Genomic DNA, 15346 nt, shown 5'->3' with positions numbered 1-15346 from the left:
CTGCTTGCGTTCGTTTCACAGAGGGCTTGGATCTGTGCAGACACAAGAGGGGGAAAGAAGGGGATCATTCACATTGACTTTCTCGCCTCGGCTAAGCTGGAAGACGGATCTGTCAATGACGTCCAGCGTAGGATCATAGAAATGCAAGCCACCGTGATCAGATAAGCATTGCCATAAATAGTGTATACCTCCATGCTGCTTCCTCTTATTTCCTGTCTCCGTTTAATCCACATCATTTTTATAGTCTGCAGTTATATAATCCCATGGCTATCCTAAACATCGGTGTCTGGTGTCTGGTGAGGAGAGCTGATAAAAATGTCAATTCTTAGACTGTCTTAAGTACGCATATTTACATCTCTGTCTAGCTGTGCAGTCCATGCATTTATGTTCCAGTATTCTAAATTCTATTTAAAGATGAAATTGACCGTAGAGCCTAGCTACGCCAATTTATTAAGTAGACACTTAGGGCCTATAGTTGGCAAAGTCCTCAAATTTTTTGGACATTTTAAAGTGTGCCTGGCGAGATATTTCATTAGGAATTGGGCCACATTGCAGCTTGACCTTCCTCTACAGGCTGCGACCACTTCCTGATCACCTGTATTCCAGAGGGTGACCTCGTCTCCCATTAGACCTAGCTTTATTATCACTCCCAGCAAGTGATTATTTTACAATGTCAGTCGGTCGAGCTCCCTTGCGATGGCGCTGGATCTGTGAAGTGTTTCTCCTCTCCACTGACTCCGGAGGCTTACATTTTTACATTGTATTTATTTGAACTGAGGAGTGTTGCGTTTCACTGGCTTTTGCCAAGTGGGGATTTTTCACTAGCGGTCGAGCGGTGGGGAATGAACAACACATGCCTGAGTCTGAAATTTACCTTTATTAAACAGACCACTGCAGTACTTCATGAGCCCAGAGAGATGCAGACACAGTGACACTTTTACACGCAGCTTTTAATCACACAACTGAGGCCAGTGATCTTCCACAGAGACCTAACTCAGTTATTTGATAAGGAACTGAACTGAGAGGTTTACAATGACCACATCACCAGGGAACAGTAGCTTTAAGTAAGATGGACACGGGGAGTCTGCTGTTTGTTTCTTAAGCTCTCAAGAAAAATGTCTCTGCAATGCACTCAGTTTCCTCACCGCAAGTTCTATCTGACCTCATGCCTGAGATAATGGACGGCAGTAACCATGTGCAAAAATGCAAAAATTTTAATTAAAGAAGGCCGTAAAGTTTTTCGGAAAGGTCAAGCAGGCACAGCGAAGTCATGAAGTAGTGTGTGGGGGGGAGAATTTCCCCAACAAGCGGGGACAGGGATTTAGGAACTAAATGTGCCATGCAATCACAGTTTCCAACCCAGAGAGCAGCAACTGCCTTGGTGGTGCTGAAATACGAGAAACTATCAAGGTTTATCTCCAGTTTATTTACTTTTTCACCACTTCACTAAGTGATCCACCCATTCAACACTTCAGTCCAAAAATGGAGAGAAATCCTTGAGGTGAAAATATTTTCCTCGTTCTGTTAAACACCATTTTTCTTTTTTCGACAGCCTGAATGATATCTGCCACTGTAATTGCTTCCTTATTTGGTGAATTAAATATTTACACTTGGCCGATCCTAATCCAAAGTTTATGAGAGATGTAAAAGGACATTAAGGGAAAAGACATTTATTTTAAAAGCACTGCTAACTGAGGCCATCACCCCAAACGGTGTGTTTGGACCATCTGAGAGAATGGTTTACTTTCCGAAGAAAAAATATTTTCCTTAGCTGTATTCACACACAGAGAAATTCCAGATTTTACTTCTCATCGAATGGCCCCACATACATGCTGTGTGCACCGCAAATATCTCTCAAGCTGATGGGAGGAAACAGAGACGACCATTGAGGAGACCTGCAGTTCTAACTTTGAAGAATTCCACAGAGGAGGTTAAGGGAGATGGGAGTGAGGGGAGGGTACTGGAGTGGGCTCGTGGGGTACCTCTGAAAAAGAGCCGGCTCGAACGAATCCGCCATGGAAAAATACTGATATTTCATGTACAGTGAAGCCAGTGTGCACCTCAAAAACACAGATGGTGAAAAGACAAGGCTGAGCGCAAGGTACAGGGGTTACGTGAGACAGGTGAAACTGAGAGAGGGGGAAAAGAGTTCTCCTACGGGATGAGTGGGCTGTTTTCTTTAATATTCACCAGACTAGAGCAAAGTTGGAAGTGAAGGTGAACAGAGTTGGGATGGACTGACAGAATGTCTCTCTCACACACGCCAACATGTGTCTGTTTAACGTCTTTACCTCTTCTGCAGTGCCTCATGGCCATTTTGCACATCCGGGACTCAGCGATGGTGGGACAGGGTATTGTGTCCTTGGGTGGTTTCTTAACAATGTGCCGCGTCCGCGTCTCCAGACCCCACTTATAGCCACAGGTTTTGTTTCTCCTGGTGCAGGCTCCCCATTCGCTCCACTGGCCCACCTCGCAGCCCTCTGCAGAGACACATAGAGGCAGTGGTGAAACCACAGCAGAGGGCAACTCGGAGACCCCGGGTCAAACTTTAATACAAGGTAAAGAGGCTTTACTGTGGATACTATAACCTCTGTGTGTGTGGTCCCAGTGGAACTGCTTGTTTTTTTGCCCAAAATAAGCAGGGTAAATAACACAGGTACGGAAAAGTGTAAAAGGTATTTGTTTACTCTACTGAAACTGGATCAGTTCATGTTTTGTATGTGTCTGTTTTTGTTTTTCTTTTTTTCCATGTACCTCCACACTCCATGGTGTCCTCCAGCGGAGCAAAGCCTTCAGGGCACTTATCAAAGCAGCGCCCTTTGTGTAGGTAAAATCCCAACTTGCACTTGGTGCAGAAGTCTTTACTGAAGCAGGACTCACAGTTCTCTATCCTGCATCCTGGAGGAAGAAGAAGAGAAAGAACAGAGCCATCAGGGTCAGAGAAACCCTCTCATTATGAGTTAAGGGGTTTGGGGAAGGGGGTTCTTGACAGTATTGACTTGTGTCTCCTGCAAACGAAAGAAACAAAACAGCAATAATGTGTGGATCATATATTTCTTGTGCTCTAGTGTCATCCAGAAAACTTTTTTTGCCTGACTTTTCTTTTTTTTTTTCATCTTCCTGTTCTTGTTCAGAGTGAGTAAACGGCTTGAAAACACAACAAAAGACGGGGAAATTATGTCACGCTAACCGCTTTTAACAGATTGTCCCGGCATGCAAAAGACGGCATCCAAACATTCAAGCTCAGATGTTTTCGACTAGTTGTGTTCTTAAATATCTTAAATAGTTGTGGTCTGAAATATCTTACCTCTCCACAATGGTCCAATACTTAGGCCATCCATAGCTGAGGGTTACTAAGAAGTCATGTAGCCGTGAAAGAATGACTGAGCTAATGATCACAACCCTTGCCAGCTGTGTCGATCTTTTAGGTTTTGGCAGCGATATAAAAGGAGGAAGGTAGGGCAGTGAGTGTGTGTGTGTGTGTATGTGGGGGGGGGGGGGGGGGGGGGGGGGGTGTGTTGTGCAGCCTTGCCAAAGAAACACTGATGTATTTAGTGAGCAAACACAACAGCACACTTATCCTCCCACGCCACACCCTGTCGTTGCGCATGGTACACAGTGCTCGCGCTCGCAAAGAAAGGCCTAGCAATGTGTCATCAAGCTCTTACTCTGCAAATAGCACGTCAGGCAGGGCCAAATTACAACAACCACACCAACACGGCGACGCACAGGCCCACATGATTAGAAGGAGTCTCCCAGCGCCGTCTAATTTATGATGCTCCTCACAGGCTCTATGTGGCCCTGGTGCCCAATAGGCTTTCAGCATTGGGGGAGCCACAACCTATAACCTGTGACTATCTCCTTATGCTTGCAGAAGGCTCTCCCCAGGTAGTGTCATCTGCATCTGCGCGACACATTCGCGAACGGATGTGCGTTTCTCCACCCGTAAACCTGCGTTACTATGATTTTCCACATGTGAGAGCGATGGAGGCTGAGGGCTGCTCTTTTATCTGTGACCCTTGCAAGGCCCGGGGAAGGGAAGGTTCTCACAATCACACCCCTTAATTACACCATCTCCAGCTAACCATCAGGCCTCCTCCTCGACATTCCTGCAAAACGAGGGGGTCCCTCCCCGCTTCACTTTGAACCCTAAAGTATGGCCTCTGCCCACTCACTCTGGTCTCACGCTTTCCCGACCAGTCTAAACAAACCATCCACACACACACAGACACACACACATACACACATATATGCACAAATTCACACACACCAATATGCCACACCAGATATGGCTGGAGATAGACCCACTATGCAATAAAGCTGCACTCCACATTCTGTAAATATAATTCAGACCATGAATCACTATTTTTTTTTTTTTTTTAGCAATTTCCTCTGTTCTCACATTTTTGTTATTAAATTCATTTAACCATTTGATATTATTCACATTATCTAGTTTTTTTCTTGCTCCATTTTATCTCGCATCTCGACATATGTCTTGCATCCCTGGAAATATGGAGTGCTATAGAGAGCTTGGTGAGGAATGTGTGAGTCTGAGAGCGGAATAAATATATTTTGACATCCCATTTTTCTAGGTTACTGTCTCCCTTTCACTTCTCGCTGGGTAGAATCAGTCAGGCTTGTGTTTGATATAAGACAAGCCCCATACAGGCAGCAGGCTAATAAATCACTAAGCTAATTGAAAAGCACAAAACAGTCTTTTACCCTTCACACTTCCCAGGCCTGTCATCACCTGAGAGACTTTTCGCTCCCAAACAAAAAATAAAAGCGTAAGTAAGGGGGTGGGGGGACAAAACATCTGGCAGCACTCTCAAGCACTGGGGTTGTCGAGCAATCCACTGTTATTGACAGTAAATACAAGCAACACAGATGTGTGAAACACTGTAGCACACAACAGGGATTTTTATGAAGTCAGTTAAGGGTTCAAATGCCAGCAAAATCTTTGCTTTCTAAATAAAAGATAAGCAGTAATATCACTCCAGGAAATGAAGGAGGTGGATGAAAAATCAATGCGGCTCCGTGGGATTGAGAATGTGGGGAGGCAAAGCTTAAGAGTCAGAGGTCATCAGAAAACGAGGTGGGTAGGAAGAGATTACCACGACAGACATTTATCCCTCTGTCTAGTTATCAGGCAAAAGGGTATCTGGGCCAGCAAGGGCTATCTGGGACACAGGAGAAGATCCCACAGTGGAAACGGGACAGTCGGCCAGCCAAGTTGATGGTGAGGCAGGCTCGTCCAGCAGCTCCAGAAACAGATACAGAGATACAGGGGAGCGGGTTCACTCTCCCTGCAGGATTAACCTCTGGACCACCTTTAAAATCTTCATCTAGGTGTCTGAGGGAGACTAATGAGAAATAATGAGGTCATCAGATCCCACTGAAGGCCCACTGTTCCTCGGACTTAAACGTATTATCGTCATTATCTCCCGGCCTGGTTCTGGCTGTGAGTTACATTAAGAGAGGAGGAAGAAAAGCCTCATACTTCAGCTGTCAGAGAGTGTGTGATCGAAAGAGACATCGTCAGCAAAGCAACATTTCCATCATTACCATTATCGCTGTTTTTTTTTTTTTTGTGCATGTGTGTGTGTGTGTTTGATTTTACACTTGAAATGTATGTGGTTTGCGTGTCAAGTGCATTTGAAGTCAAGAGATGAGTCACATATGATCTAATGGCGCATGCTTGGCAGGAGCCTGTCCTTCAGCTGTGGTCTGGATGGAGGAGCAGATAGATTTTTATCACGGACACTGAAAGCGTAGTGTCAGCTTCAGTCAACTGCTGAGCTTCCACAGACTGACAGCTCAATCTCTCCATTTCTTTACACAAATATTCACTTTGTTGAGAAAGGGTGCTAAATCATTCCATGAAGATTAATGAACTTCTCATGTTTCAGACCGAGCTGGAGGTGGGTTGCGAGACCGCTCATCGGTATACCGAGAGCCTCAGCCTCCCTAAGAAAGCTAACCAGACCCGATGCTGCGCGGCAAGGGTGTCCATGTCGTAAAAGGCCTGGCAGTGAAAAGGGGAAAACAAGTCTTATTTTTCCAGCCTTCGCCTCCAAGCTGAGTTGAACAGCTCTGACCTACTCTCTAGGCCCTCGGTTTGGCTGACAAGGAGGCTTTGGCTTGCTCGCTGCCACCCAGCCATGTCATGTGGAGCTACGGATGGCAAGAGTTCGTGGTAAAGGCCAGAGCTGCCATGTCCTCCCCAACTCCCTGCAGGCTGAGGTTTTTTTGTTTTTTTTTTTTTCCACATGGGTGCTCCTCCGCACGCTACCGAGCTAGGTGAAGCAGAGGTGGTGTTCCTGTCAATCAGCATCTTCCAGAGAGAGATCAGGGATGGCAGATGTGTCAGCTGTCACCCCAGCTTCTTCACTCCAAGGAGCACAGTCCGCGATATACCAGGAACTGCTCTTGTATCTGCTAGAGCAGCTCCAGCAAACACACAGACGGATCAAGCCTCACACAGTGGTCAAGCACAAGACAGCTCTTCCACTCGCACTACAGTGTGCACAATTTTGTGCTGTTTTGGAAAAAAAAAAAAAAAAAACAGCTTCATCCCTGCGCCTGGCTGCAACGTCCTGAGAGCACGGCGTGCTTTGGTGGGTCCAGTGTATTGTCTGGCAAATCTGAAAGTGCGGTTACTAAAGCTGTGATGATTAAATGTCCCTTGGTAAAACTCAAAGGCCAAAAGCAACTGGTCTTTTTGTTGGTTAGACTGTGCAGTGGAAATACCCACAAGCTTAGAATTAGAGCGAGAAAATAGTGAAGTTGTATGGGAGACATGGGGAGGCAGAGGAGCGAAAAAGCCGCCGGCGTTGCCAACTAAAGGTTGAAAAGCTCGTTAATTATTTCACACAGCCTTGGTACGCATTTGACTGAGGCCCGTGATGTGCAGCTCTTATCCCCCTCCAACATGACACATCCCATGAATTGCTTTAAACCTAAAATGATCCTGGAAAAGATGCATCCAACCAACTTGTATTTCCGGCTTTAATTTGATGTGACAGAGAAGCTACAGAGACTACAATGAAACAGATTTCCTCTGTCTGTGAAATGCTGTAAAAAAGAAATCACGATAATTTCTTATTTCATTTTTTAAAATGAACTCAGACCGAGGGGTCTCCAGTGGCACATTACGTGGGCACTGAATGATATTTGAACCATATTTCCAGGATATTGGCAATCGCAGGCCCTGATCTGACTGGTTGTTGGTTGGCAACAAACGCAGCTGGGGTTCCTATGTGTTTCCAAGCCACTGCAGTGGGGTAAGGCAACTTGGTTGATGGCTTAAGTATATGTATGGGTACGCAGCAGTGTCGGGGGGTCCCTAATACACCCTGAGGGAGGAAGTTTTGAATGTAGTTTTACTCTCGTGCTGACCCTCTCAACACTAACTCTCTTGTAAAAGACAGCTCCGACAGTCACCTTTCAGCTCATAATTCTTTCAGCCAGAGAGCTCGCCTGTGACGCAGAATGACTGTATATGCTTTGGCTTGGAAATGTATGCTAAAACCAAGGTGTAATGAAATGTGACTCAGGCATGCGCATGATCCGCCGCATTCAGACACATCTGGCCGTGCGCGACGCAGTACACTGTGCGACCACTGCTATGGGTACCTCCCTGTGGAGCGGCGGGTCGACACCCACAGACACCGGTGTGGGGCTTCTTCTGGGCGGCTGATAAGAAACTCTGCGGACAGAACTGGAGTCGCTGCGTATGGTTTCTGGCTCATTACAACCCATCCATTAGCCGCTGAAAGGGGTTCTTGCCAAGTACAGCCAATGGAACATAATATATCAACGTAAAGAATGGTATTATGCAACGAGAAGACGTCGCTAACAAACCAGCAACAATAATTGTGCTGCGGCTCACACGTCTCGGGCCTCGTTGAAATCCAGCTGAAGTGTAGCTGTAAACGGGCTTCCATTTATTTTGCGGAAAGTATAGTTCCCATTGTTTTTGGCTCTAATTATGGTGTTATTTTCACTGCAGTGAAAGGGAAACCCCCCACCCCTGAACAGCGAGCCTTAAATTTAACCGTCATCATGTGAGGCACCGTTTCTTAAACACTTCTAAGAAATGACTAGGTTATATATGGTGACTCTGATAGATTAGGAGTGAGGGTGTGCTGGCTTCTGGTCTTTTTCAGTCATAAATTTGTAATATTTATGACCAGGAGGCTAATCCATATTGGCTATAAAAAAAATTTAAAAAAACTGTATCTGATACAGTGGTACTAATTTGAAGTCTGAACTGTGACATTTTGCAACAACACATACTGAGCAACAAAGGAATATTTTTTTTTTCCCACCATTAAATATAATATGCATGACCATATTTCACTAGCTGATTATTTTACTTGATATTTAGCAGCGCTGCGCTGGCCTTACGGTCCTTCTAGCTCAATCTATACTTAACGGGTCATGTTGCTTGGATCAAATTGTATCACACTTTAAAAAGTGCATTCACCTCTCCACCCATAGCGCTCTCTTCACCACATGCCCATGAATCCTCAGGAGCCCTTTCGGATAAAAAAACTGAAAGTGAGGCTTCAGCCAGCGATGGCTGAGATGTATAAGCCCTTTTGCTTGTCTAGCCCATGTTTTCCTTTACCCAGGCAGTCCATGAAAAATTCTTGAATGAGATAGGATCACACGGACAAACTCTTGGTGTAATAATAAGCAGCTGCTCCCCAAGTGATTTCAGAGCCTGTGTTTAAAAAGCTCATGATAACAGAGACGTAATGCCACGTTCCAGGCTTCTTTGGAAACCAGGAGCACACGGCAGCCCTGACCAGATCTCTGCACCGTTCCCTGTCTGCCGTGCCTGTGAGCCCTTGCTTACCAGTTGCCCTTGTCAACTCACAAATATTCACAGACCTGACAATTACCTTCCAACCCAATAAAATATCCGTCTATGGAAGTTGGACGTGAACTGTTTAGCGAAAATGACATGCAGAGCACAGCTGAGAACGAGGGTCAAATAGGGAAGTGGATTAGTGAGCCATGAATGAAGCAGTGATCACATCAAAGTAGGCCTCGCTCTGAGATCTGATACTACGTGACAATACAAGATGTTGCTCTATGAGCAGCTTGGGAGAAAGATTCAGATTAACTTGCCGCACATCAGGATCACTTTAAGTCAAAATTACCACGGTATGGGGATGCAGTAGTGGTTAAGATAGCAGGGTTAAAGTAAAAAAAAAAAAAAAAAAAAAAAGACTTTCTACCGAAGAACAAGATGTCTTTCTCCTCCAATTTTCCCTGAGTTATGAAAATAGGGTGAGATGACTGTGGGGCCTGTAGGAATTTGTCCCTAATGTGTTGAGATTTGATGGGGATGCAATACACTAAAAGAGTTCGCTAAAAGAGATGTTTACTGGTTAAAACTGCAGGAGGCAAGAATTTTCTGAAGAATCTTCTGTGAATTAATCTGTTGACATGTCACTGAGATGCTGCAACAGAGAACAAGAAACCCGATCGTGATCAGCGGTCTCATATTTTTCGACCTAATTTGAGAACAGTGTTCATAAAATTACTTAGAAAAAAGAACAACAATCCTCCACACAACAAAGAGTTAGTCTACATGCTGGAAGTATCTGCAGACCCTCTAAAGCTTCACGTTAGACGTCCAGAAACGCACCACACTATTTTCGAATGCCCGCCTTCCAATAATAGCACCCCGGCTAACAACACAGAAAATTTAAATGAGACAACTTGGGCTAGCTCCAATCTCATGCCTGCGTATGATACAGAGCCTTCATGGCAACTCTTCTCGGATCATGAGTGAAATCCCAACATGTTATCTAATTACTGAATTTCAAATACCAGACAGACAAAGTCATCAGTGAAACATATTACTAATTATGTTATTACAGCCTCTCACTGATGAAGCTTGAACATGAGAGAGCTCTGAGCCACTTCACCAGATGTTCAGGTGGTGAATTTCTACATCCAAAAGTGGCCAGTACAGTTTTAGCATGCTTTTCATTGTCATAATCAAAAGGAGCGGATGTATCCGCATGTAGGTCAGAAGTGAATGGGAAGCAGAATGTTATTTTTTCTTCCCATGCTATATGTTCATATTATCGGGCTAAGGTCCGGACACACTCCTCTGGGGTTTCATTTTAGTGCATGTGTCAGGAGTTTGGCTAAGGGTACCAAATGGGTTCATGTTCCTTTCTGTTTTCATATGAAACACTCAGCCAACACCTCAGGCTGAGTGTAAACCCATAACTCTCCCCCTTTCTCTCTCTTTATCTGAGCATATTCTGTGTTAAAATAAGGTTATGATATTAGCTTGGAGTGCAACACGGGGAGCACAGGGAGAAATTTCATTAATTGGATTTTAAAGTTACGGGATTCATGGGAATCATGGGAACGTTTCAGTGTCTAAACGTTATTGTTTGTTGTTTCTCTTTTATAGTGAAACATAATTTAGACTGAAGGTGTAGTCTGTTTCAGGTTATGAAACCAAAACAATGTTTTTCATGAAACAGCATTGAGGGGAAGACAAGATGACTATTAGCGAACTATATAAAATGCTTTTATCACTGTAACAACAAATGAAATGTGTATTTAATCAAATTCTACTAATCTTTAAGGTTATTGCTTTGTTTTGCCTTACCTAACTTCAGCCAATGCCCAGTTGCTGGTGGAGAATCTGGACACAGATATGATTGGCTTTTTGTTCAAAGCTAAAAAAAAATACTTTGGCTGCCAAGAAATTACACTGTCTGGTGAGTCTCAACCCTCCAGCCCCGCAAACAGTCGTCGATAGTCAAAAGTTAATTTCATGCCCTAATGCTAATATATAATCATTGGTGTAGCTGAAGTGATATTGAATGTCATGGCCAAAAGGACTGTTTTTTATATACTGGTCTTAATATGGCGGGGCCTCTGGAGTGTATTTGGCTGAAACGTCAGTGCATGTTGGTTCTCTTTGTATCAAGATTTAGTGCCTGGAAACATCCTGGTGAATACATATAGGATGTGAGATAATGCAAGGTGTGAAAGGAGCTCTGAAGAGCAATGAGAAACAGTGCTCATCCTGGTTCCCTGCTCAATCCTGAGAGAGGGAGGGCTACAACGAGACTTTGCCGTCTGCATCCGCCTCCATCAACAGATGAGCCATTCAAATAGTGAGGTACGTCTGGATAAACGATAATAAATCATTTGTGATGGGAGACGGGGAGTTGGGGGATTGGGTGTAAGTGTGTGTCTGGGGAAGACAGGGTGGTGGGAGCGTTGGGCAAAAGAGGGGGCGAGGGGTAGTGGCGCGATGTGACAGAGGTGGGCCGAAATCAGACTGGAGAGGACTTACTGGAGCACATGTTGAGTTCAGGGCTGCGCATGCCATAGTATCCGGCTGGACAGTCGTGAAGACACTCCCCGTACTGCCTCATCCTCTCCCTCCGCAGAAACAGGAAGAGTTTGGGTTGGCAGTTTACGCAGCCGTTGTCCCTGGAGCACACCGAGCAGCCTTTACAGATGGGATACGCTCCATAGCTAGCTGCAGGACAAACACAGCAGAGGAGACACACAGGCGATTAATAAGACGGAGTAACGTGCGTGTAGGTGTCTTTGTGATTCAAACAGTAGAGGAGGCCAGGGACAGTTGGAACCCTTTTTGTGATTTCTTTCAGAACTGATTATCATTAAACATGTAATTTAACTTATGTAGACCTAATACACAAGCTTATTGTAAATTGTCTCACTTATGCAACATTGCTCTTATTCTTTTGTTTTATAATAATCAAGAAGAACTGACATGAGAGAAAACATTTTGACATTTATCTGCATTACTGCCTCTTTAGTTTGATATGACAGAAGTCATAGTCAGAAGAAAAGGTCTTCTGAAGACGTCAAGCAGTTGGTAGGGTAAACAATAGGTTCTTTTAGCTGTGGTGTGATGTTTGGTGATTTATGTCGAGGATGTGGATGATCTTTGTTTTTAAAATGAGAAGAAAGCAAAATGAAAGAATTTGAATGAAAGTCACCGACTGAGTTGGCTCTGGGATGATTTGTTCTTTCTTCCTTTTTTTTTTTTTTTTGTTAGCAAGAAAACAAATCCAACTGCAAATGTGCATAATGAGTATGAGCACTTTGGCTTGTTTTTAATTGGAGAGATTCAAGCTGTCCCCAATCTCCCCTATCTGAAACTCCTTCACACACACTTTTCGGGCATCAACAAACCAGCAATTATCCACTTGATGCACTTATTGACCGGGCGTGTGGAGGTGAAAGATCAGGCAGAGTTCAGATTTCTCTCAAGTCCTTTTTGTAATCGCTTTCATGTGTGCAAATGAGTGCAACACTGTGAATGCCTTTGAAACATTGTTTTTAAATGATAATTGGACCGTTCCCGTTTGAATGCGGTTGGTCGCAACAGCTTTCAACACTTTTTGCCCACAACCATGCTTAGATGTATGATGAACTTGTTTTAAGCATAGTTACACAATTCACTCACGGATCTAAGACAGCTCATTCTGTTTTTCAGATTTCCTACCTGGTGCACGCTGGTGCTGCAGACCCAACTCTGGTGCACGTTAGTTGTATGCTACAGCGAGCGTAGCTCTTACTGGCCCTGAGAGAATGTAGCAATTTTAAATGTAGGTCAGGGCCACTGTTAGTTTTCGCTCTGCATTGGAAAGTGCATCTAGCATGGTGGTTCAGAGGGATGTTTATTCTCTGCGCGCAACAGAAAAGCAGAACTGTTCTCAGCCATCACTCATCTGCGGATGACCCTGACTTCACCCGATGACAAGAACGCAGTGAACTTGAAACGATAGAGTCAACTGTGGGCGGGCTGACCAGTCAAAAACAAGCTGAGTACAGAATAAAACCAAAACAACCATAATAGATATATCAGCAGGATATTCTCTAATTCATAGTAAATATGTCCAATTCAACAATTTGTCATTCATGCAAACTCTGGTTCCCCTCTTGGTGTTTGAATGTTGATGTGTTATGAATGTGAATATTGCATTAACTCTGGTCAGAGCTGGCCTCTGGAACGATTGTGTTGAGACAGCCGATGAAAGCCCCCAAAACCGCTGTGGCTGTGGCCTCAGCTCGAGTTGCTTGCAGAAGACAAAGGACCCAGTAAAAAGACGGTCCATTCCCCAATAAGTGACTTTCAGTGTAAACTCCTTAGCGTCCCATTTACAGGAAAATGTCCTTGGGCAAATCCAATCTCTCCAAATGAGAGTAACACTTCAATTGATCTAAGCCAAGTCTTAAATATCACAAGCAGGAACAGAGTAACAGCGCGGCTCAAGCCGAGCGACCCACCACAACGCTTAATAAAACACTGTGCAGCAAACTGGACAAACCCTGAGAGACTGAGCAGAGCATGCCGGCATTACTGGCTGAGGATCCGCACATATTAGATTTCTCTGAACAGATTCACCCAGACGAAAGTGAGCACTAAGTGGGCCCAGTGCAAGCATCAGTTAGTAATCATGTGAAAATCAGTCAGCAGATGTCAGGGGCTGCCTTGGACTCATCTTTGTTCATTTCTTTTTGCTGGAGCGCTGGGAGACAGTCTTTCGGAGAGGTGAGCCAGCTCTGCCAAACTGCACTTATTCTCCCAAAGCTGAGGATGGATGGAGGGAAGATTAAGTCCTAATCAAAATGTGTCTCTGATGGTCTTTAGGGATGAGGTTTTGCAGTGACACCCCATTGATCACGGCAGCGCTGGGACGTGCACTCCAAGCCTATTCATCACCCAGACTGGTGATTGTTGATTTCCAGTCAACACTCGCTCAGTAAGAGACGAAGAAGAAATGAAAAAACCCCAAATTATGACTAGTTTTAGGCCCGTCCAGTTCTTAGACGGCAAACTCTCATCTGTTCTGCTGTCAATGCGGTGTTTCAAATTTGATTTCTTCATCCGTTTGTGACAATGCAGGTTGTCTCCCAATGCATTTGCATTACTTATTGCTATTTATCAAGATTTGCAGCTGCCTCTCTGATCTGCAGCTCAAGTTTGTGAATCATGTATTTCGCAGAAATTTCTAAATTCATCATTTTTATTTTTGCTTTCATTTTAAGATGTATAAAAGTAAAGTTCCCTGCAAGCGGATGGAGATGGATGGAGGGGAAAGTAAAATTTCAGTTTTAAAGAACAATTAAAACATAGTAAACAAACCGCTGTCAGGTAACACCCCAGCTTTAAATTTCTCAAATGCAGCTCAAATTTCATTCTGTCAGTCCTTCCATTCAGTAAAACTAAACTCAGACCAAACCTCAATACTTAACCATATGTTTCTGTAGAATATACAGTCTGGATGTGTTTACAACAAACTGACATTCACATTAATTTGGTCATATTTACTCTCTTTGCCCTCGCCAAACTTGAACACAACACTGACAGAGAAGGAAAGCCAACTTGGCAAAAGAAAAGAGCAGCGAGGCCGGGAAGCCTGCATCTCCAGCTCATTTCGAGCGGGCAGAGTAGACATCACTATTAACAGTGTGCTAACAATACTATCCAAACAATAATAGAAAAATAAAATTTGGGATTGCGGTCATCGTAGATCTTTGGCCGGTCAATCAGCACAGAAATTGCAGTTGCTGAAAAGCCTCTTCATGATTCTGGCTTAAAGATCACGCTCGCTCTGTTGTTGTTAAACATTTGTTTTGCTGGTTGCTAATCTCGCAATGCGCACTGATTGAGGAGAACATAATCACACGCTGTTTGAACGCAGCAGATCCCACATCCTGGAATCAGCGTATGGCTGGGGGAAAACAAGGGGACGGGAGGCTTGTGAATGGTGGGGAGAAAACCTTTTGGTCCTGATCTTGGGAGATAAATGTGTGTGTGTGTGTGTGTGTGTGTGTGTGTCTGTCTGTGGAAAGGTTTGGAGGTTTCAGGCCACAGGTATTTCAGGAAGGAGGCCACAATTCCCAGCGTCTGGAGCAGCGCTGTCCAACTCACTTCCAACCCTACCGGCATAATGTCTCACGCACTTTACATCAATCTGTTGACTGCCAGTCGGTTTCAGCTGTTCCTACAGAAAACACTCATTTATACGAATCAGATTTTTAAGTCTAGACGAAATATAAGAGCTCCTTTACAACAAGAGAACCCAAACAGAAGAAAAAAAAAAGGATTTTGAGTGAAAAGTTTTACTTCAGCTTTATAGACATGAAAAATGAAAGCAGTATACAATGCCTGCAGCAGCCAAATTTCTAAGTGACAACAGAGGAAAAAAAAAAAAAAAAAATCAAAGGAAAATGGGCTTAGTTTGTAGTTTTCTGAAGTCTCCATAGATCACGGCACATTAACGTAATTTGGCAGGAACGTGAAGCTGTAATTTGTGTG

At 44.1% G+C, this 15346-nt stretch overlaps 1 protein-coding gene across 3 annotated transcripts in view; it reads right to left on the bottom strand.

The window, feature by feature from the left end:
* The window catches only part of rspo2 (R-spondin 2), a 55303-nt gene that overhangs the window by 21293 nt on the left and 18664 nt on the right, over positions 1-15346 (bottom strand). For all 3 annotated transcript variants that reach the window (XM_029504725.1, XM_029504723.1, XM_029504724.1), the window contains 3 exons: positions 11342-11530; positions 2755-2898; positions 2292-2480 (listed from right to left, as the gene is read on the bottom strand). In XM_029504725.1, coding sequence (XP_029360585.1) covers positions 2292-2480; positions 2755-2898; positions 11342-11530 — 522 coding nt within the window. The remainder of the gene's footprint in view (positions 1-2291; positions 2481-2754; positions 2899-11341; positions 11531-15346) is intronic.

The sequence above is a fragment of the Echeneis naucrates genome, chromosome 6, assembly GCF_900963305.1.
Source record: "Echeneis naucrates chromosome 6, fEcheNa1.1, whole genome shotgun sequence".
Taxonomy (NCBI): domain Eukaryota; kingdom Metazoa; phylum Chordata; class Actinopteri; order Carangiformes; family Echeneidae; genus Echeneis; species Echeneis naucrates.
This window is presented reverse-complemented; position numbering and strand designations above follow the sequence as displayed.